Here is a 20,912-nt window from a genome sequence, read left to right on the forward strand (position 1 = left end):
GTAAACTATTGCATTGTTTGATCTTGGCTCCTACAGCCTAACGAGCTGTAACTGAAATCTGATCAGGCTGCTATTCTGTGTTTTTAAACTAATAAGCCGGGTTTGAGGACACGTCACTGATGGGTAAATATTTAATGGGTCATAGAAGATAGAACTTTATTATCCCTGGGGAGTTTGTTGTGCATTAGGAAAAGATTCAAAGATAAAGATCAGTGAAGGTTTAATCATATACATGGTTAGTAAGGATCAAACTGCTCATCTCAAGTTTAATATATTTGTATATAATGTAACATTAGCCTGTAATGGTTACAATGTGTTCCTCTAATGTTTAAAGAAGCAGAAAATGGAAATACGTGTGTGTGTGTGTATATACAGGTACATCTCAATAAATTTCAGTATCGTGGAAGTTAGTTTATTTCATATATTATATGGATTCATTACACGCAAAGTGAAATATTTATATCTAGATTACGGCTTACAGCTAATGAAAACCCAGAAATCACTCAGAAAATTCAGTACCGTAGACTCACGGTCACACTGAGCACCTGTAACCAGCAGGCGTCACAATCACAGGGGAGACTGCTGACCTGACAGTTGTCCAGAAGACCCTCGACAAGGAGGGGAAGCCTCAAAAGGTCATTGCTAAAGAATCTGGCTGTTCAGAGTGCTGTATCCAAACATCCAACAGGGATAACTGCAGCCATGAGAGGATTGTCAAGCAAAGCCCATTCAAACATTTGGGGGAGCTTCACAAAGACTGAGGCTGGAGTCAGTGAAGAGCCACCACGCACAGATGTATCCATGACATGGGCTGCAACTGTCAAAGCCACTCCTGAACCAGAGACCACGTCGGAAGCATCTTACCTGGGCTAAGGAGAAAAAGAACCGGTCTACTGTTCAGTGGTCCAACGTCCTTTTCAGATTAAAGTAAATTTTGCATTTCGTTTGGAAATCAAGATCCCAGAGTCTGGAGGAAGTGGAGAGACAGAATCCAAGTAGCTTGAAGTCCAGTGTCCACGTTTCCAGTCAGTAATGGTTAGGGAGCCATGTCCTCTGCTGGTGTTGGTCCACTGGGTTTTCTCAAGACCAAAGTCAACGCAGCCGTCTACCAGGACGTTTTAGACTTCATGCTTCCTTCTGACACGCTTCATGGAGATGCTGATTTCATTTTCCAGCAGGACTTGGCACCTGCCCACACTGCCAGAAGTACTAATGCCTGGTTAAATGATCATGGAATTACTGTGATTGTCCTGCAAACTCACCTGACCTGAACGCTATAGTCTCTGGGGTAATGTCAAGAGGAAGGCACGAGACCCAACAATGCAGACGAGCTGAAGGCCGCTATCAAAGCAACCTGGGCTTCCATAACCCCTCAGCAGCGCCACGGGCTGATCACGTCCATGCCACGCCGCATTGATGCAGTAATTCATGCAAAAGGAGGCCCAACCAAGTACTGAGTGCAGACACATGAACTTACTTTTCAGAAGGCCGACATTTCTGTATTAGAAATCCTTTTTCTTTTTTTTATTGGTCTTATGTAATCAAATTTTCTGAGATACTGATTTTTGGGTTTTCATTAGCTGTGAATCCTAATCATGAAGATTAAAACAAATAAAGGCTTGAAATATTTCACTTTGTGTGTAATGATCCATATAATATATGAGTTTCACTTTTTGAATTGAATTAGTGAAATAAATGAACTTTTCCACGATATTCTAATTTATTGAGATGTACTGATGCATCTGGACATCATCAGGTGTTTCAGGTCTCTATCATACACCCTCCTCCAGGTGACCCAGTCAGACCCGGCTTGTGTCCAGATGTCTAGCTAATATTGACTCTGTGGCTCCCCTCTTTTGAGCAACAGCCATCTTGAAGCCCTTTCTGCTTCTTCTGTGGTACTGCGGTACTGCGCAGCTCTCCTCTTCCTCTCTCCCTCAATTCCCCAAATATTGAGGGCTTACTCTGATGATGAGAGAAGGCTGACTCGCTTAAACAAGTAGAGCCAAATAATGCAGTCAAGGAGGGAGCACATGTCCTCATGTTTGGGTACTTTTCCTCTGTGAGTAAGTTCCAAAACTGTCCATGAGCCCTGGACTATTGTGCAATTATCACCTGAACAGCTTTTTATCAACGACTCTGTACTTATACTACTGTTACTCTATTTTATTCTATTTAATTATTGTGTACATGCTACTTTACTTTCTTGTTATTTCCCCATTGTGGGACTAACTTCAGGTGAATGTCAGCCTGTCGTGTCAGCATCTCATCCTCCACTGCAGATGAGTTCAGGTGAAACAGGGAGGCCATTTTTGATGCAGGAGAATCAACTTCAATATCTTCCCTACATGGGTAGCACATACATGTAGCAATTGGCTCGAGTAAAGCAAAGGGGGGCTTTGAGGGCATAAATTGCATTTTATTGACAAGGAGAAACTCCCTTACCTCCAGACAGAGCTCTCGAAATCTCTGCAGGACTTTCCCCCTAATAGAGGGGGGTAGATGATAGGCTATCATCTAAAAACTGTTTATATTATCTTTTGAACGGAGCGCGATCTGTCCGCACTACACTCGCGATCTACCGGATCGACCTTTTGGGCACCCCTGGGCTAGAGTAATTTAAAAGGTTCAATGTGTAATTCTGAGCCACCTGCTCCAAATAAATAAGGGCCAGTATGTCACTTCTAATGTATTCTTTATATTGTGTATTGCATTTACTCCTGTATAATGCGACCAAACTGCTGAAATTCTGAGTGCTGGTCAAAAAACACTGCTGTTTTATAATCTTCATGTGGGGCTGATCCATCTGTGTTCACTGGGCACTAATGTTAACCGGGGCTGTAGTCCCTGTAACGTTACGTTAGTCTGTTTAATGGACTAAATCCAAAGTGGCAGAAACGAGAAAACGACCCGCATATTTGTGTCGTCTTCCCGGTAGCGGCGCAGCCTGGAGAGCAGCCCGCCAGGGGAGGAGAGAGGTCGGCAGAGAGAGTCAGACAGAGCCCCAGTCAGTGGCCGAAGAGCCAGAACAAGCCTCAGCACTGCAGTCACAGCGGGCTGGTGGACCTGTGTAACAGCAGCAACAGGGAGTCTGCACTTCCCCGGCTGTGAGGACGAAGCGAGGTGGTGCAGGTGGTTTTCTCGTTTCTGCCACTTTGAATGTAATCCAATAAACAAACTATAAAACAGACACAGAACATGGCTGTAATATTTACAAGCGAGTCAGGCACAATAGGTAGTGTGCAAACACGAGACAAAACTGTGTGACGTATGCGTGCGACGCCATGTTGGTTGGAAAACAAATCAACAATGGCGTCTAAAGCGAACAACAACAACAACAATACAACTCCGACTTCTTCAAAGTATTGTGACTCTCTGGATCCTCTGCAAAGGCAAGATTCAGAGGAAAAGTCCAAATGTGCGGCCGTGACCCGTACACGCTGAAGCCGTTGGATTATATTGAGGATTTAGATTCATTACCGCCGATTGAATATCCGGATATTGTGAACTACCTTGTGCTACAAACGTCGTGGGCGACCAACGCACAAACGAAGGCATACGAGATCTTAGATGCTTCTAATGTCTTTGTTTCTGGCTGGGTTGGTAGTCTTCTTACCAAACCAGTGAAAGATGACAGGGTGCTCGTCCATGCCCGTGTAAATCACTCTCAAAGAGCTGGAGATACACCGCTCAAGCCGTGGTTTGTGAGTGAGAAGAGCGGCGATGTTATCCTCGCACACTGTGATTGTATGGCTGGATTAAGCGAAGCATGTTCTCACATTGGTGCTTTGCTTTTCACAAGTGAAGTAGTCTCAAGAATAAGCCAAACACAAACATGCACAGAAGAAAAGAGCAAATGGCTGCTGTCATAAAGCTTTGCCGCTTCTCCTAGTGACGAGAAGTAAGGTCTTACAGTGTTCGGGTATATCATAAGCACAAATGTTTAACATAAACATTGAAAACATAGCTTTAGCATGAGCTCTTACCAGATATAAAGTGGACGCCACACACACGGGTGAATTGTGCTTTTTTGAATTGAGTTATGTTTTGCTAAACCACAGTTTACGGCGTTCAGTAGACAGTAATTCATCCCTCTTTTGTGGATCGTTGTTTTTGACGATTTTAGGAAATCTAAAGAACCGTTTCTCTGGGTCACGAGTAGCGTTATTACCACAATTATGCACTGCGCACACGATGGGCATTTTCTTTCAATCTTAGACGTTTAAATACAAAGAAAATTACGAAGCGTTGCAGCAACTCACACGTGAACGGGCGCCGTCTTTGTTGTGTATATACAACCAAGATGGCTGAATGGTTGGGAAATAAGCGTGATGTCACATGCACACGATCTATACATCCATGGTCAGGCAGCTGTGCTTCTTCTCCCTCTGTACTGAGGTCAGACTGGCGCTACAGTGACTCACTATCACCTCTAGAGGAACAAGTGGTATTACATACTGGACGGAGCGGCACTAGTCAGTTAGCATGCTAATTTCAGTAGATATATCTTTGACATGACGTCAACACTGTTACCTCTTAACGTTTTGTTGATAATGTTAATTAAATGTTTTAATGTTTTAAGTTTAAATTCTGGCATATCTTACACATTGAACCTTTAAGTTTTGCAGGAAATCTGTATTTTTGGACGCCCTGCCATTCTTTGGTGTTGTTGCCCTTGGCCTGGTGTTATGCTGGCACCTGTATTGTGTCTAAGTATTTCCTCTTGAAAATACTTAATTACGAAAAGTAAAAGTACAAACCTAATTATGACTTAGACACCAAAATTAAATTACATTTTTGTAGTGGTATAGTCAGGGAGGAATACTGTGTGATCCATTAGTTTGTAGCAAGCAATCAATTAATGTCCAAATAATCAATAATAGTACTTAAGTCAAGTAATAAAGTAGTTCTACTCAAATAATCCACCACTGGATACAAGTCATTGAAATCCTTTCAACTGCCCTTCAGCGGTGGATACTAATCAGAACTAAGCAAAGTGGCTGATTAAACAATGTAATAACCACAACATCAACTTTGTAAATAACAACCACCTGCTTTAAAGACAATCTTTAAACCTGTTGTAGAATTAGTGAAATCCACTCTCCATGTAACTTGAGGGACATCCAGCAATACGACAATAACAGAAAATGAAATATTCGGAATATTCTATTAGAAACAAAATGCAAATAATTAGGTTTATTTTGATAAATATGTTGTCATTGTTGTTATTAATTTAGTATATAATTAATTGTAAAGCTCTTTATGGTGGAACTATCCATACGCACATCAGATCAATATGAAGTTAGTTATAAGGGCATCTGCAGAGGCTTCCAGAATTGACCCTATTGCAGCGTTAGAGGTCAAAGGTGAACTTCTGTTTTCCTCAGTGTCATAAAAATGTGTCTGGTGGATTAAAGTCAAATCTTTACAATAATATATGACTTTCACTCTTTAATACTGGCTCTATTTGTAAAACATGGGGAAATTGTAACGATGGAGAGATGGAAAAGGGAGTGATAGCACACCAGTGCTATTATTTTCCATCAAAAGGAGCAAAAACATTTAGAAAATCCTCTGAGACATCATGGGACCTTGTCATTTCCGCGTGCCGAGAATTCGACACGTGATCAATCCCTCGGCTATGATTGGCTGCGCATATAAATATAAAATGAAAGGCTGTGCCGTTACCAGGTCTGTTTAAGCGGATTGAGCTCTAGCGACGCATAACAATGCTGCTCAACAAGGTACGTATCTTTTAATGGCCTTTGATTCACCAACATATATTTATAGTTTTACGATTAAATCAAATGAAAGCGTTAAACCACGTCACTGGCTAACGTTAGCTTACAGCGTCAACGGTTATAACAATTCAAACCGCCGTCTATTTCACAGCTACGTCTGTCCTCTCGGGTACTACCACCAGCTAACACTTAGCATGAAGCTAGGTGTATCGAGCTAAACACGTCTTTTTGTAATAATAATCAGCTACCTGGTTATCTTTGCAAAACAATGAAGGTCGTTCAGCAAACTTACTGAAGGGAAATCCCAATCTGGCTTACGATCAAGAGTTTGTTTTACATGCAAGGAATTTGCTTTTGAGTATTGGTGCATAATTAACACTAAACAGTGACCATATTTTGAATTAGTTTATTTTTATTTGATGGGTACGATGCAGTTTAACATAGTTCCAACACAGAGCATGAAACTGATTTGCTGCAGAGTTCATAGCTAACTTTCAACTCTTGTCCCGAGTTGGACTTTTACACGTGTTTTTGAAAAGGATGTCTGAAGTGCTCCAAGATGGCTGCGCTCGTTAGCTTCTAGTGCTGAAGTGTGCTAAAAAACTGCTTGTAGGGACTTTATATTATTTAAACATTCAGCGATTTATACTCTACATGTCAGCCGTTCAGGAGTAATTTGCGAGGTTTTAACTGCACGAGGTGAGTTAAGTGTAGCATGTTAGCGTTAGCAGGATTAACATCTAAAAATGAGCTTGCCGTTATGCTATGGTGGTGTCATTATATGGCCTCTTATTTCCTTAAGATGACACATTTCTGTAGTAAATTAGAGCTCTTAAACGCCCTAAATCCATTTCCCCATGGTCTTTGAAAGGTAATAGATTAGAATGGTGAGGTAAAAGGTAAACTGGATGCAACAAGATGCATTAAAGCACACTTTATTAAAGCTAGTCATTAGTGCAGGGTTGTTGCTGACATAACTAGGATTTGTTAGCATTGTGGTAAAGTTGAGGCAAATCCAAGAACTATTCCTTTCACAAAAGCTAGATGAGCAAGTACCATTATTTTATTTCTTGAAGTCATTTAAACTTACTCTTCAATAATGTAAATCAGTTTGGAAAAAAACTGTTCAGCCAACAAGAGAACTTTGACTTGAGCAAGATGATGAAACTCTTTAAGCGGAAACCAAATTTCAAATTGTGGACAACCCCTACCTTGGAGAACTGATTGCTCAAGCATAGAACATCTTGTGTTGTTAATGTCCTGTGAGTTGTCACTAACTCCTGGTTCGTTCTCCCATATTTTTGTCATTCAGGTATCTCGAGGGATAACTGGCATAAACGCCGCAAAACCGGCGGTAAACGCAAAGCCCTACCACAAGAAAAGGAAGTATGAGCTTGGTCGCCCTCCTGCAAACACAAAAGTAAGTCAAATCAGTGAACCCCTGCCTTTAAACCAACTTGATGTGACGAAGCATGGGTGATGAAAAAGTGACCTTAGGTTTGTCAATTTTGAGCCGTTTTGGATCAAAGTTTTTGACTTACCAATGCCAGGACTTTGTCATAGTTACTCTGACATGCTTCAGTACATCAGAATGCAGTTTTTATACACACAACCTGAGTCCTAGGAAAAAATAACTTGCAATACTATTGTTTATTGCTTTTACTAACAGATCTTGACATTGTCTACACAGGCTGCACACGTAAGACCAGCATCATTAATGTGGTCTACAATGCCTCCAACAACGAGCTGGTCAGAACCAAGACCCTGGTGAAGAACTGCATCGTCCTCGTCGACAGCCTTCCCTACAGGCAGTGGTATGAGGCCCACTTTGCCACTCCTCTGGGACGCAAGAAGGGAGCCAAGCTGGTATGTGGAAGAAAGCAAATGTCTTTACACCTGTTTTTATTCAGTTTGGCGAAATACTTTTGTCTTGGCATTGTTTGTATAAACTCAGTGGGGCTGCTATCAGGTGGGTAGAAGCTAACTTGGTGCATCTTTTGGTTTTGTCTGATCTACAAAAAGAAGCCATTCATACATTGCTGTCAGACCAGGTGCATGTCTTTCCATGAAGATAACTTTGTCCAGTTCTGCTACTGAATGAAAGTGACGATAACAGTGACTCTGAGAAAGATGTGCCACCTACACTGCAGTGTTAAATTAAACCACAGTGTTGCTCAGCAGCTAAACTGTATATGGAGGTGTGTTTTATAATGAGTTTTCCTGAATTAGATTCAAAATAATTTATATATCCTTGCTCACGGTATCCCATTATATCACAATATTTTAATGGCACCCCTGTATTATGATGTAATGAGATCTATTCCCCCGTCTTAGACTCCTGAGGAGGAAGAGGTCCTGAACAAAAAGAGGTCAAAGAGGACCCAGAAAAAGTACGATGAGCGTAAAAAGACGGCAAAGATCAGCACCCTCTTGGAGGAGCAGTTCCAGCAGGGAAAACTTCTTGGTGAGTGTCAACATATCTGTTCTACGTTAGTAGCTGTCCTGAAATCTTTACTTATGAAGACTTGAGTGCGTCAGACCACATGCCGTTTGTAAAGTTCGGCTGTAGAAGTACCTAAATAATTAATGCACTTTGTTTGAATACAAAATAGTCTTCAGGTACAACAAGGTCACAAGATGACACCATTAAAAGATCTTCTTTTGATGACTGCTGTATTATAAAGTGATGTCTGATCTTTCCATGAAGATAACTTTGTCCAGTTCTGCTACTGAATGAAAGTGACGATAACAGTGACTCTGAGAAAGACCTGTTGCCTACAGACATCTGCTGCAGTCTTAATTCAGTCAGGGGGATAACATCTAGGAAAGGAAGTCAAATATTATGCCTTTCATGCCTCGTGCGTTGCCTCAAGTAAGGAACCTGGCTGTTTAGTGGTGACAGAAGACTGTTTTTCTACTGGAATGCCTCAGTGTGGATTTGTATCGCTGAAGAGCAATAATGGAAAGTGTCTCTCTTATAAATGACATTTTCAATGGTGTTAACCTACAAATTCTTATTTTTAAAGACGACGTGCATGTAGAAAAAGGTTAAAGCTACAGGGATAATATTCTATTTAAAATAAAAATGGTTATTTGACTTGAGCACAACTGCCACCTCAGCTGATCATGTTTCCTCTCTTCCCTTCTGCAGCTTGCATCGCATCCATACCCGGCCAGTGCGGCAGAGCAGACGGCTACATCCTGGAAGGCAAGGAGCTCGAGTTCTACCTGAGGAAGATCAAGGCCAAGAAAGGCAAATGGATGTACAGCTCTTTGATATGTCAATAAAATCCAAACGCCCCACAACTGACCACTGTCTTCTTTACTTTCTCAGTGTAGTGCTGATGGTAAACTCTATTGCATTATTTGTTTGATCTTGGCTCCTACAGCCTAACTAGCTGTAACTGAAATCTGATCAGGCTGCTATTCTGTGTTTTTAAATGAATGTTATTTATTTAATATATAATTTTAAAGCTCTTTATGATGGAACTATCCATACACACATCAGATAAATATGAAGTTGGTTATAAGGGCATCTGCAAAGGCTTCCAGAATTGACCCTATTGCAGTGTCAAAGGTCAACTTCTGTTTTCCTCAGTGTCATAAAAATGACAATATTTACAATAATATATGACTTTCACTCTTTAATACTGGCTCTATTTGTAAAACATGGGGAAATTGTAATGATGGAGTGATAGCACACCAATGCTATTTTCTATCAAAAGGGACAAAACATTTAGAAAATGTACTATGAGACAGTCATGACAAATTGGCACGGGCAAACAGTTTATATCATAGTACCTGAACACTATATGTAAGTAGGTAACAAACTGGGGTAAAAGTCATTTTCCGCGTGCCGAGAATTCGACACGTGATCAATCCCTCTGCTATGATTGGCTGCACATGCATATATATAGGACAAAGGTTGCGTTAGAGCCCAGTATGGTGATGCGAATTGTGCAATAGCGACACTACAATGCTGCTCAACAAGGTACGTGTCTTTCAATGACCTTTAATCCATCAGCATATCGTTTGTTAACTGAAGATGTTTCGACGCAGCTTGTTGTAATGTGTTAATGTTACGCTTTAATCAAATGTAAGCGTTAAACCACGTCACTGGCTAACGTTAGCTTACAGCGTCAACGGTTATAACACATTTCAAACCGCCGTTATTACACAGCTACGTCTGTCCTCTCGGGTACTACCACCAGCTAACACTTAGCATGAAGCTAGGTGTATCGAGCTAAACACGTCTTATTGTAATAATAATCAGCTACCTGGTTATCTTTGAAGAACAATGAAGGTCGTTCAGCAAACTTACTGAAGGGAAATCACAATCTGGTTTACACTTTTTGAAACTTTCTTTGCTTGTTTATCAAATTTGAGCTGTGGATCTAAAATGATTCCTCAAGTTATGTTTGTCTATACAAATGTTACCGGTACTTAATTGTTGTCAAAAGAGCAAGGGTGCGTGTTTGTCATTTCCTAATGGCTGGATAGGAAATACAGTTTTAGTTTGTCTTTTTATTGTATTCATAGTGTTGGGTTTTGAAGCCCTAAGGGCGCTGTGATTGCCTTTCAAATGAATCCAGTAAACTTCGAGTTGATCAAGATACTTATTTATTTAAAGTGATGATGACAGCATTTCAAAAATACCCTCAGCCGAGGACACTTTCACACACCAAGTCCACAGTCCGAATCAATAAAGAGCCAGTTAGCTGTCTGTTGGTAAAAGTGGTACAAAAACATTAACATTTTGCTATATTATGGTGTCGTTGTCCCTCATTGGTCCATGTGATGCCCCTTGGTGGGCCGTCTTGTTGTGACGAGATGGAGGTAGACCTGAAACTCTTTGAAGAGAACCTACAGTGCTTCACATTCATAACTAATATAGTGCTCATTATTCATTTGTGCAGAAATACATGTGCAATAATACATTTTGATTGAGGTGGACGAGTACATGTGATAATCATTAAATGTGACACAATACAATCAGGAGTTTATTTACGTCACAAATTCCCTCCGTACACACCATTATGGTGTATATCATTCAGTAAATATAAAGCACCAATTGGTGCAAGAATACAGCATATGGTATGAAAGAATACATTCTTAGTTGTTTGGTTTTTATTTCAATCAAAGACGTACCTGAATTAGAGCACAATGACTTATAAAAATAAGAATAAAAATACCTTCGGTAATGTGGCTTTGTCTTTAATAAAAAATACCTTTAGTAATAGCTTTGTCTTTAATAAAAAATACCTTTAGTTTTACTTTTTATTCCAGTATAAAAATCCCTTTTAGCTTCACTTTTTATAAAAACACTTTTGGTATAAGACTGTAAATTTCAGTACACTTATGACATCAATAAAAAACAATAGAAAAACAGTAAATCTCAGTATACCTGGAACATCAGTAAAAGACTGTAAATATAGGTAACTTGCAATGTCTATGTAAGACTGAGGTAACTGTATTAGACTGTACCTACAGTGTGAGACTAACTACAGTAAAATCAGTAGCTGAGGCATGGCAGGAGTGATCATTTAGTGGAATTTATTCACACGAAAGCATCTACCTGCAGGCTTTGTAGTTCCTCCTCTGTGAGATGATCTAAGAGGAACTCGCCTTCTCCGTGCATCAAAAACTGACCTGCTTCAGCTCTCTCTTTGGTCAGGGCGGTGGTGATCAGTTTAGTGGTTAGGGTGCGGATGCATGGGATGCAGCAACATCCACACAGGATTAGTATACCTATCAGTTATCGGTACTGATCAACAGAACTGCTCAACACCATCATCTTATACTGACCAAACCAACGCTCCATGGAGCTTGTGAAGTAATTCTCTACCCCACTGTTTGAGGCTAGCTCTTTGCTGAGTGCGCTGAGTCCTTCCAAGGCTCTGGTAATGGATCCATCAGGGACTGTGTTATTTGGGATGAAAGTACAACACATAGATCCAAACAATTTGCAGACACCCCCTTTTTCAGCCAACAACATGTCTAATGCAATTCTGTTCTGATATGACATCAGGCTAGTCATCCCTAATTGCTCATGCACTCCAGTGAAAGCATCTACGGTGTTGTTTACGAATCTCTGCTGGTCGTAATAAAGGTAATTAATCCAAGCTACATTTTTGTTGACAGTCACTCGAACGAAAATGGACTCAAAATCCACTGCAATTTCATTTCTAGCTTTGAATTCGTCAGGGACACCACGTGGTACTCCCATGGAGTCCATGTAAATTGAGGAGCTGAAACTTCCACTGGGAATAGAACGTTTAGCTCGACTCAGGAGCTCATTCCCACTAGACAGACCGGAAAGTTCTTCAGCAGAGATTGGCAGGATGTAGAAAGGCATTACCAACTGTACCAATGCACAGGTACCTACCCAGTCTGGCGGTAGGGCTGGATACAAAGTGTTTGTACCACAGTACCACCATACGTCAGCTCTGGCAAATTCCATGACAGACATCTTTGCTCCAAACAACATCCCTCCGTGGGAAACCCTTAGAGTGGAATTACACCATTTCAAATGTCCCTACCTGAGTGCCTGCGCCACTGGTCTTGGTGATACACTCATAATCGCCTTCATAGGCCGAAAAATGAGGTGGAATGAAGTCAATTCTGGTCACTGGATACAACAGGGCCAGAGAGGTGCATCCTGCTGGACTGACAAGAGTGTACAAAGCATACATACACTGGAGACCTGCTGGGTCATTACTCAGATTCAATGGAAATGGAATAGTAGCTAAACTAGGTCTAGCAGCGGCGCATGCAACACAGTTTGCTTGACTACTCTGTTCAACGGAGTATCTCACCCAATCCATCCATGCATTTCTGTCCTGATATCCTGTCTCCACTGCCATTGTTTCTTTAAGATTAGTGATGTTCAGATAAGTCACACTCATTTTCTTCCTTGCTAGTCCGGTGTACGTTTTCTGGGTCTTTTTCTCAAGAGGGATTAAGCTTGGCTCTATTACCTTCAACCAAAACATGAACAGTGGGTCTTTGGGATTCTTTGATATCCCTAAATAGTACAGGCCAGAATCAGAGAGTTCAGGGTGGAAAACTGTGATGACCACAGGGTTACAATTTGTCGGATGCCCATTACCGGGCAGAGTTCTTGGATCAGGATTAGGATTAGGTGGTTCACTTTCACTGCATTTACATGGGCTTCGTTTAATGATTCTCCATTTTTCAACCAAGGGGTGGTCTAGATTAATCCATCCCCCGTTTGAGTGTGCAAACACATCGGGATAATGACAGGGAGGCCTACACAGATACTTGGCTTTGTTGGAATCGCAATGTGTGTTCCATTTGAAGCCATTAGCAGACATCATGGTGTTTACATCAAATTCAAACGAGGTGATCTTGTCTCTCTCTACTGTAACGGTAATCCCACCTTCCTTAATATCTACGGCTTCGTTGTTTCTCATGCGTCTCACTCGTCGCGTTAGTATGGTGTTAGGGGGTGCAGTCTCATTAGGGAATCGTTCAGTCACATCTTGGATTTGTTTAGTTGTCAGATTGTCTGGTGTGTAGTAAGCTTCATTTGGGCAAAGATTAGCTACTCTATTGCTTGGTTCCTTACTTCCTACGCTCAGTGTCAAGGGGAGCACTATAACAATTGTGAGCAGTGCTAACCCAGCTATCATCCGAGGGTCTCCCCACAGAGAGATTTTCTGGTACACTATTACCTTCGCTTTTTTGTCTTTTATTGGTGGCATTTTTAACTGGTTTTATCTGCTCACTTAGACGGACAAACAAATAATTGTGACAAGTGAAACTTAGATTAATCTAAGGATAATTTATCCTCTGGTGCTGATTCTAGATTCACAAATCAATTAGTCAGTACTGTTTTGTTCCAGCCGGTTCAAATCTTGTCTAACTTCTGCTAAACAGCGAGAAGGCGCCAGTGCAGGTACACAATGTGTGAGGTGGTGCCAATTAGCTCCTGTTTTACCTTTTACCCGGAGCGCGTGTGAAGTACGTTCTGTCACCTCCCACGGTCCAGTCCACCTAGGTTCAGACCACTTTCTTTTATGGACCTTGACCCTTACCCAATCACCTGGTCCAACAGGAGTCTCTGGTAGTTCGTCAGGTTTTTCTGCTGCTGCTTCCACCTGTGTAGACAAAACTTCGATGATTTTAGCCAAAGCCTTGACATATTCATCTGCCTCAATCTGCCATAGATCTAATACAGGACCGTGCCCTCCTTCGCGTGGAGGGCCAGGTATTGGTCTACCGGTTAACAGTTCATGTGGAGACAAATGTGTTTGACTGCTTTGTGAGGATCTCATTGACATGAGTGCCAAAGGTAGGGCATCTACCCACTTTAACTTGTTACCATAACATGCTTTAGCAAGTTTTCTTTTGAGTGTTTGATTAGCTCGTTCTACCAAACCCTGTGATGCCGGATGATATACTGACCCAAATTTGTGTGTTATGCCAAAATACTTTTCTACTTCTTCAAGCTTATGGCTCGTGAAGTGTGTCCTCATTATCTGATCGTATGCAACGTGGAACTCCATACCTTGGTATGAGTTCATTTTTTAACCATTTGATTACAGAATTGGCATCTTTTTTTTGCAGGGAATTGCTTCAATCCACTTAGTGAAACGATCGACCATTACCAAAACATATCTGTACCCTCTTACCACATTTTCGGCTCCCATGTCTGTACAGTCAATACATATCTCTTTGAATGGTGCATCTGGCACTGGAAAACGGTTATGCCCCTTGGTGGGCAGTCTTGTTGTGACGAGATGGAGGTAGACCTGAAACTCTTTGAAGAGAACCTACAGTGCTTCACATTCATAACTAATACAGTGCTCATTATTCATTTGTGCAGAAATACATGTGCAATAATACATTTTGATTGAGGTGGACGAGGTACATGTGATAATCATTAAATGTGACACAATACAATCAGGAGTTTATTTACTTCACAATATCTTTTACTTTTTTTTTTTTACCCAGATGGTTAGAAGCGTCTTTAAAGAGTCTTAAAATGCCTTCACTTCAGAACTAAACAATTGATTTAATATAGGGTATATATGTTTCAGGGGAAAGCTCTGGGACTTGACTGTAATGGTAAATGAAAGGCACAAACTGGAGCAACTATTGTTTTACAGACTTATTACTTAAAACAGTAAAAGGTATGGAGGTGTCCTGTTTAACTTCATATGTTATGTCCCCCTCCTCACACAGTTTCTCAAAGCCAGTGTGCGGTCTGGGATCCGGCTGCAGGGCTCCAGTGCTGCAGCGAGCGTTGCAACTCCCAACGCTGCATCCCTCGGCTTCTCATTTGGTGAGTAGGATGAAGAAACCTTTACATTATTTCAAAGCATATGTTCACAAGTTGTAATATCTGGCACCTTTTATGCAAAGTTGCATTACAAGGTACAACAATACAATAAACATGGAACAAGTAAAAGAGGGTAGATAAAAATATATACAGTATTTAGTGGATTAAGATTAGGAGAATGCCAAAAATATGTTAATTAATTTGGTGATATTTTACAGATTGTGATGTCCTTCACTCTTCTGGCAGGCTATTCCAGAGATGAGTAGTCTTCTGTAAAATCCTTTATTTGTATTTATTTAACACGGTTCTTTTCCCTGAGGGAATTGTGTACTAACAGTCTGTAACTTAGTCAAATAAAGTTGGTATTTGACTAACTTAAGACTCCTGAAGCACCATATTGGCTTCATCTTCACACAGAACAGGGACAGAGGACTTTATCTCCCATCATTTACATTAAAATGGCTTTAGGAAGGGATTTCTTTACACCCAGTATGGACTGAAGGAATGAGTACAGCGACGAATAACTTTTTAAAATATACATAGTCCAAAACAGATATGATGCCTCAGAGCTTCAAACTCGGCTAAAACGGTCCGCTGGTGTCAACTTGTTTAGTAAAATAATTCATTATGCATTAGTCAAGTTATTGTGATTTGACAATAGTGTTGAAGTTGCTGATTATGGGTCTTCTTGCTGCTTTGACCCACAGAGCTGTCGGATCAGCAAAAAGAGTTCCAACAGCTGGCGAGGAGGTTTGCCCGTGAAGAGATCGTCCCTGTTGCAGCTGCCTACGACAGGAGTGGTGAAGTGAGTATAGACAACATATTAGCGTGTATATGCAAGATCAAATGTAGCTTTACTTGGGAGTCTGTCTGCATCTGTGTGACTTTGTGTGCAAATGCCTTAATGTCCCCTGAAAAGTCATAAGCTCTTATAATGTGCCGTATATAGCTTTCGTCTCAGCCCCCAGATTTAAAAAGTGGGAAACAAAGTTTGCTTAACTCTTAAATGTTCTGTCATTTTGCAGTATCCTTTTCCCATCATCACCAAAGCATGGGAGCTGGGTTTGATGAACGGCCACATTCCACAGAAATATGGTATGTTGTTTTCTTGCTTTATTGACATATCTTAAACTTTTTGCAGAACATCATCCTGGGTGACCCCTTTGTGGGAGGACACACAGATCCTGGCACATCTCGCATCAATATAGTTTGTAGACAATGGCCACAATTAATAAATATATAATGAGTTTGCTGTGACATGGCATCTCCGCTAACGTGTGTTAATGTTTAATTATGTCAGATGGTGAGATGGTTTATTAAAGTCTGCTTCAAAACACTGAGAAACCCTGTGATCTTTGTCCCTGTTTGTATTCAGGTGGAATGGGCTTGTCAATCTTTGATAACTGCCTCATCACAGAGGAGTTGGCTTATGGCTGCACTGGAGTACAGACTGCTATCGAAGCAAACTCTCTGGGAGTAAGTAGTTCTTCATCAGCTGTTTCCACTGAAGATTATGGATATTTTCTACAATCAATATTTCATGATTTAATAACAATAATAATCTGTAACAATCTGTTTCTCCCACACAGCAAATGCCTGTTATTATAGCTGGCAGCGAGGCACAGAAGAGTAAATACCTGGGAAGGATGATGGAGGAGCCACTCATGTGTGTAAGTATTTAAGTGGGGGGAATGTGTTTGCACAGTGGAAAATGTACTTTTGCTTAAGGCGACTCTTTACTTGATGACATAATCATTTCAGTATTTGCTCAATCCAGTTTCTCAAATGTGAGGATTTTCTGTTTCTGTTCTGTTTATTCATGCAAACATCCAACAGATACAGCAACTTTGGTTGGAGATGCAAATGAAACTCATCGTGCACACATTTAAAGGCAACACCTCCACCGTCTGTCCTATAACGCCTATAACAAATGGCTTCTTGTGAAGGGAGCACCGTAAGCCGTGACATATTACTGTCACATAGTACTGCTTTACTAAGTTGTGCGGACACCAGCCGAAAGAAATGAGAAAAGGTAACTCTATCTTGCATCAGATCTGACGGCGTTAACGTACTGTTGTGTGTTCTCGGCAGGCGTACTGTGTGACGGAGCCCGGGGCAGGCTCTGATGTGGCCAGCATCAAGACCCGAGCTGTGAAGATGGGCGACGAGTACGTTGTTAATGGGCAGAAGATGTGGATCACCAATGGTGGGAAAGCTAACTGGTGTGTACCATTGCTCTTATTGTACACTAAGAATATATTCTCGGTTTCCACTTTATGGTGCCGTTTGGTTCAAATAAATCTGAACCTTCATGACGAGAGGATTTACAAAAACATCTGTTGCTCTGAAGGTTTTTGGACCTTTAATGCGTCTCTCTTATTCCTAGGTACTTCCTCCTGGCCCGCACTAACGCAGATCCTAAATGTTCTGCCGGCAAGGCTTTTACTGGCTTCATTGTGGAAGCTGACACTCCAGGAATTCAAATTGGACGGAAGGTAAGATGAGGATGATGAGATAAGATGATCAGTATTTGTCTTGGTTAGAAACATTGTATCAAAGGTGGAAATGGTTTATGAAAGAGTAAGCTTGTATTTTTAAATATTTTTATGACTGATCAAACTTCAATGTGCATCTCTTAGAGCTCCTTAAAGAAACAAATATTGTTTTTGAATAATTTTTCATATCTATATGTGGAATACATGTAATTGTATTGTGCAACGTTACATGTGTGCTCCAACAGCTGGGATAGAAAAACACTCTGAGACTTTGATTTCAGCGGATCATTATTATTATTAATGGACAGAATGAGATTATAAATAATGGGGAAACATCAGGATGATCCCAAACTTCAGAAAAATATTTTTGGTGCTTGTAGGAGCTGAACATGGGCCAGAGGTGCTCTGATACCAGAGGCATCACATTTGAGGACGTGAGGATACCGAAGGAGAACGTCCTGATCGCAGAGGGGTCTGGCTTCAAAATTGCCATGGGTGCCTTTGACAACACGAGGCCACCAGTAAGTCTTCTAACTGTAACTGAATTTGAAATCGGTAACACCATGTAGAACTGTCTCTTGTGTTACAAACTGGATCAGGAGTACAAAGATCTGGGTATATGGGTCGTGTCAGAGCTGCAAAATGTTCAGCAGTTCTTTATTTTAACTTTAATTTTATGAGCTGGCCTTGTCGCAGCAGGACCTTGGTTACAGTGAACTTTAGTCAACGGTGTCTTCTTGCAGCAGGAAATGCAACCTTAGGCTTTTTGTGGACATGCGAAAATGAGTTTAAACTGATAAATGCTCCAGGTATTCAGTCAAATCTGTAAATATAAAAGTGTTTCTTATCCACAGACTAATAGCAAGTGCCCATTACTTTATATTTACATAATAATAAATGCATCATTGCTACAACCAAACAATTTCACGCCTTTGTAATGTTTAATGGTCACAGACGTGTAACTGATGTTTACTAATGTAATTAACTTGCAGGTGGCAGCGGGAGCAACCGGCCTGGCACAGAGGGCCCTTGAAGAAGCTACCAAATATGCACTGGAGAGGAAGACCTTTGGCAAAGTTATTGCTGAGGTTTGTTTGCTGCATTATCTTCATCAGCAGAAAACCACATGTTCCATCGCAGGCTTTAAAGTTCAGAGTTGAGTCCAGGATCAACCGGCCCCCCCTGTGTTTTCCTGTTTCACAGCACCAGGCCGTGTCCTTCATCCTGGCTGAGATGGCGATGAAGGTGGAGTTGGCGAGGATGGCGTACCAGCGGTCCTGCCTGGGAAGTGGACCAGGGCCGCAAAAACACTTACTATGCCTCCATCGCCAAAGCCTTCGCTGGAGACATCGCCAACCAGGTGGCCTCTGACGCTGTTCAGGTATTTGGAGGCAACGGCTTCAACAGCGATTACCCGGTGGAGAAGCTGATGAGAGACGCCAAGATCTACCAGGTGGGTGATGATGTAATGGCTGTGTGTTTTGAAAGATTCTGCATGTTGTGCACCTGACCACTGCTAACGGAGGTAATTGGCAAAACCTGTTTTTCTTTGTAGATCTACGAGGGCACCGCTCAAATCCAAAGGATGATTATTGCCCGAGAACACCTGGGAAGATTCAAGAACTGAACTCTGCACAGCTGACTTGCCCTCGCTCAAATGTACTAATGTTGTAACTATTCTACACGTGTGTTCCTGGAGTTAGATCTGCTTCTTTACAATCAGGATACAGTTGCAAAATGTTGTTTGCCTTAACGGCACTTCACTTCCCACATTGCAGTCAACCTTTCTAATGTGAACATCAGAACTTTCTATAGTATTTTTCTAAATGCAGCCCAGAATTATTGCCTTATATATATTTGTTTTTTCTTGCAAATCACTGCATTCAGGTGAAATATCACATGACTGTCCTGTCAGGCTCCAGCCTCTGTGGGTTGTACATACTGGCAGCCAGGCACAAACGCATCACTGCTCACACAAACTAATGTATACGATGTGAATGACATCCCTCCACTCCTCCTTGAAAGAAGCCAGGAATGTAATGCTCAGATTATAATGTATATTGTTTGTACTGATATTAAACGTATCAGACTGTTGACGGCATGTTTTATTATGCATTTTCCTTTTATGGACCCCAAGAAGATTAGAGCTTACAGTAAATAAACTAGGACATGGTTGACTTTATAAGTACAGAGCAAACGTTTGTGGCTAAATCTTTAATATGGTGTTGATTTTGTTCTTTTTGAACAGCTGTGAAAGCGTGTCAAATCAAGAAGATTATTTTTCTATCTAAATGTCCAGTGCATGCCTTCTGCTTCTGACATCCTACCCAGACTGACACAGAACGGCAGAACCAATTTAATCTTAATCTGTTTCTCACCAGAGGGTTTCAGAAACAGGAATATGTCTAATAATACTTGTAACTGTAAAAATGCATGTTGTCTGAAACTGGGTTTCTGTCAACATCCAAAATAATAATCAGATTTACACTTGATCATAGAACCTCTGCAGAAGTGTGGATGTACAGGACGCAGTGGTTCAGTGGTCACTAACAGTTATCACGTTTTGACTATATTATATTCAGATGAAACTTTAAATCTGTATAATTCCATTTAATCTAGAACTCATGGTTTTTGTGGACATCGATAATAGAAATAAACGGCCATTCCCTCCTCACGTGCTCGGACCAGCTCATCGTCGAACTCAACCTATATAAAGTATTAAAGATATATAAAGATTATAAACACCTGGAAGAGTAAAAGACTACACGAGGAACTTCAGTGTGTTGCCAGTTAGCACTAATGATTAGTTTCTACCACTCCCCCGTGGGATTAATACAATTATTCTGAGTTCATCTAACATAATCTCATGTTCCCGAAATGCAACCAATAATGTAATTATTTTAAACATGCATGCAGGACCAGACGTATCTATTCTTTCTGATTAATGAAGACACCATCACGCAGTCTGTCCAGTTATCGTTGAGCGCACGAGACGGGAGGCTGCACAAGTTATTATTCCATAGGCCATCTTTTGCCTACACGGGGAGGCAGCGTCATTCGCTCTTTTGTTTGATCAAATCAGTGTCGTCTGCACACTTAAGGAATACATATTAAATACCACGCTCGTGGTTCTGCACAGCAGCGCTTTAAACTAAATGCTAGCGTGCAGATGTGCATCAGGTAAAAAGCTTACTGTGCTCTCCATCTCAGGTTAGCATGTTAGCATTATAACATGTGTTAATTAGCACTGAACACAAAGTGCAGCTGAGGCTGATGGAAATACAAATAGTTTTGCAGGTCATAAAGAAAACATTTGACCCGAGGATGGCGCAAGATGGGGGAAACCACATTTTAGAAGATTCCGACAATTAT

General features: G+C 41.0%; 2 protein-coding genes and 3 non-coding genes across 5 annotated transcripts; all 5 read left to right on the forward strand.

Moving 5' to 3' along the window:
- Positions 1–5,728: 5,728 nt before the first annotated feature.
- acadm (acyl-CoA dehydrogenase medium chain) lies at positions 5,729–19,634 on the forward strand. The gene is given in 13 exon segments (XM_029453022.1): positions 5,729–5,744; positions 14,949–15,048; positions 15,753–15,850; positions 16,071–16,140; positions 16,421–16,521; positions 16,635–16,715; positions 17,137–17,267; positions 17,432–17,540; positions 17,921–18,061; positions 18,533–18,628; positions 18,744–18,818; positions 18,820–18,993; positions 19,096–19,634. Coding segments are annotated over 13 exon segments (1,263 nt in total). The 5' UTR covers position 5,729; the 3' UTR covers positions 19,168–19,634.
- On the forward strand, positions 7,211–7,319 carry LOC115023190 (small nucleolar RNA SNORD46). Its single transcript, XR_003834003.1, has one exon. It is a non-coding gene; the product is annotated as a small nucleolar RNA SNORD46 (small nucleolar RNA).
- Positions 7,214–9,047, forward strand: LOC115022023 (40S ribosomal protein S8-like). The gene is made up of 4 exons (XM_029452805.1): positions 7,214–7,238; positions 7,432–7,607; positions 8,076–8,205; positions 8,893–9,047. The coding sequence occupies exons 1-4, from the start codon at positions 7,214–7,216 to the stop codon at positions 9,027–9,029; spliced, it is 468 nt and encodes a 155-aa protein (XP_029308665.1). The 3' UTR covers positions 9,030–9,047.
- On the forward strand, positions 7,802–7,870 carry LOC115023185 (small nucleolar RNA SNORD38). The gene has a single exon (XR_003833998.1). It is a non-coding gene; the product is annotated as a small nucleolar RNA SNORD38 (small nucleolar RNA).
- On the forward strand, positions 8,438–8,506 carry LOC115023186 (small nucleolar RNA SNORD38). Its single transcript, XR_003833999.1, has one exon. It is a non-coding gene; the product is annotated as a small nucleolar RNA SNORD38 (small nucleolar RNA).
- Positions 19,635–20,912: the final 1,278 nt, after the last annotated feature.

This window comes from Cottoperca gobio, chromosome 17, assembly GCF_900634415.1.
Source record: "Cottoperca gobio chromosome 17, fCotGob3.1, whole genome shotgun sequence".
Classification (NCBI taxonomy): domain Eukaryota; kingdom Metazoa; phylum Chordata; class Actinopteri; order Perciformes; family Bovichtidae; genus Cottoperca; species Cottoperca gobio.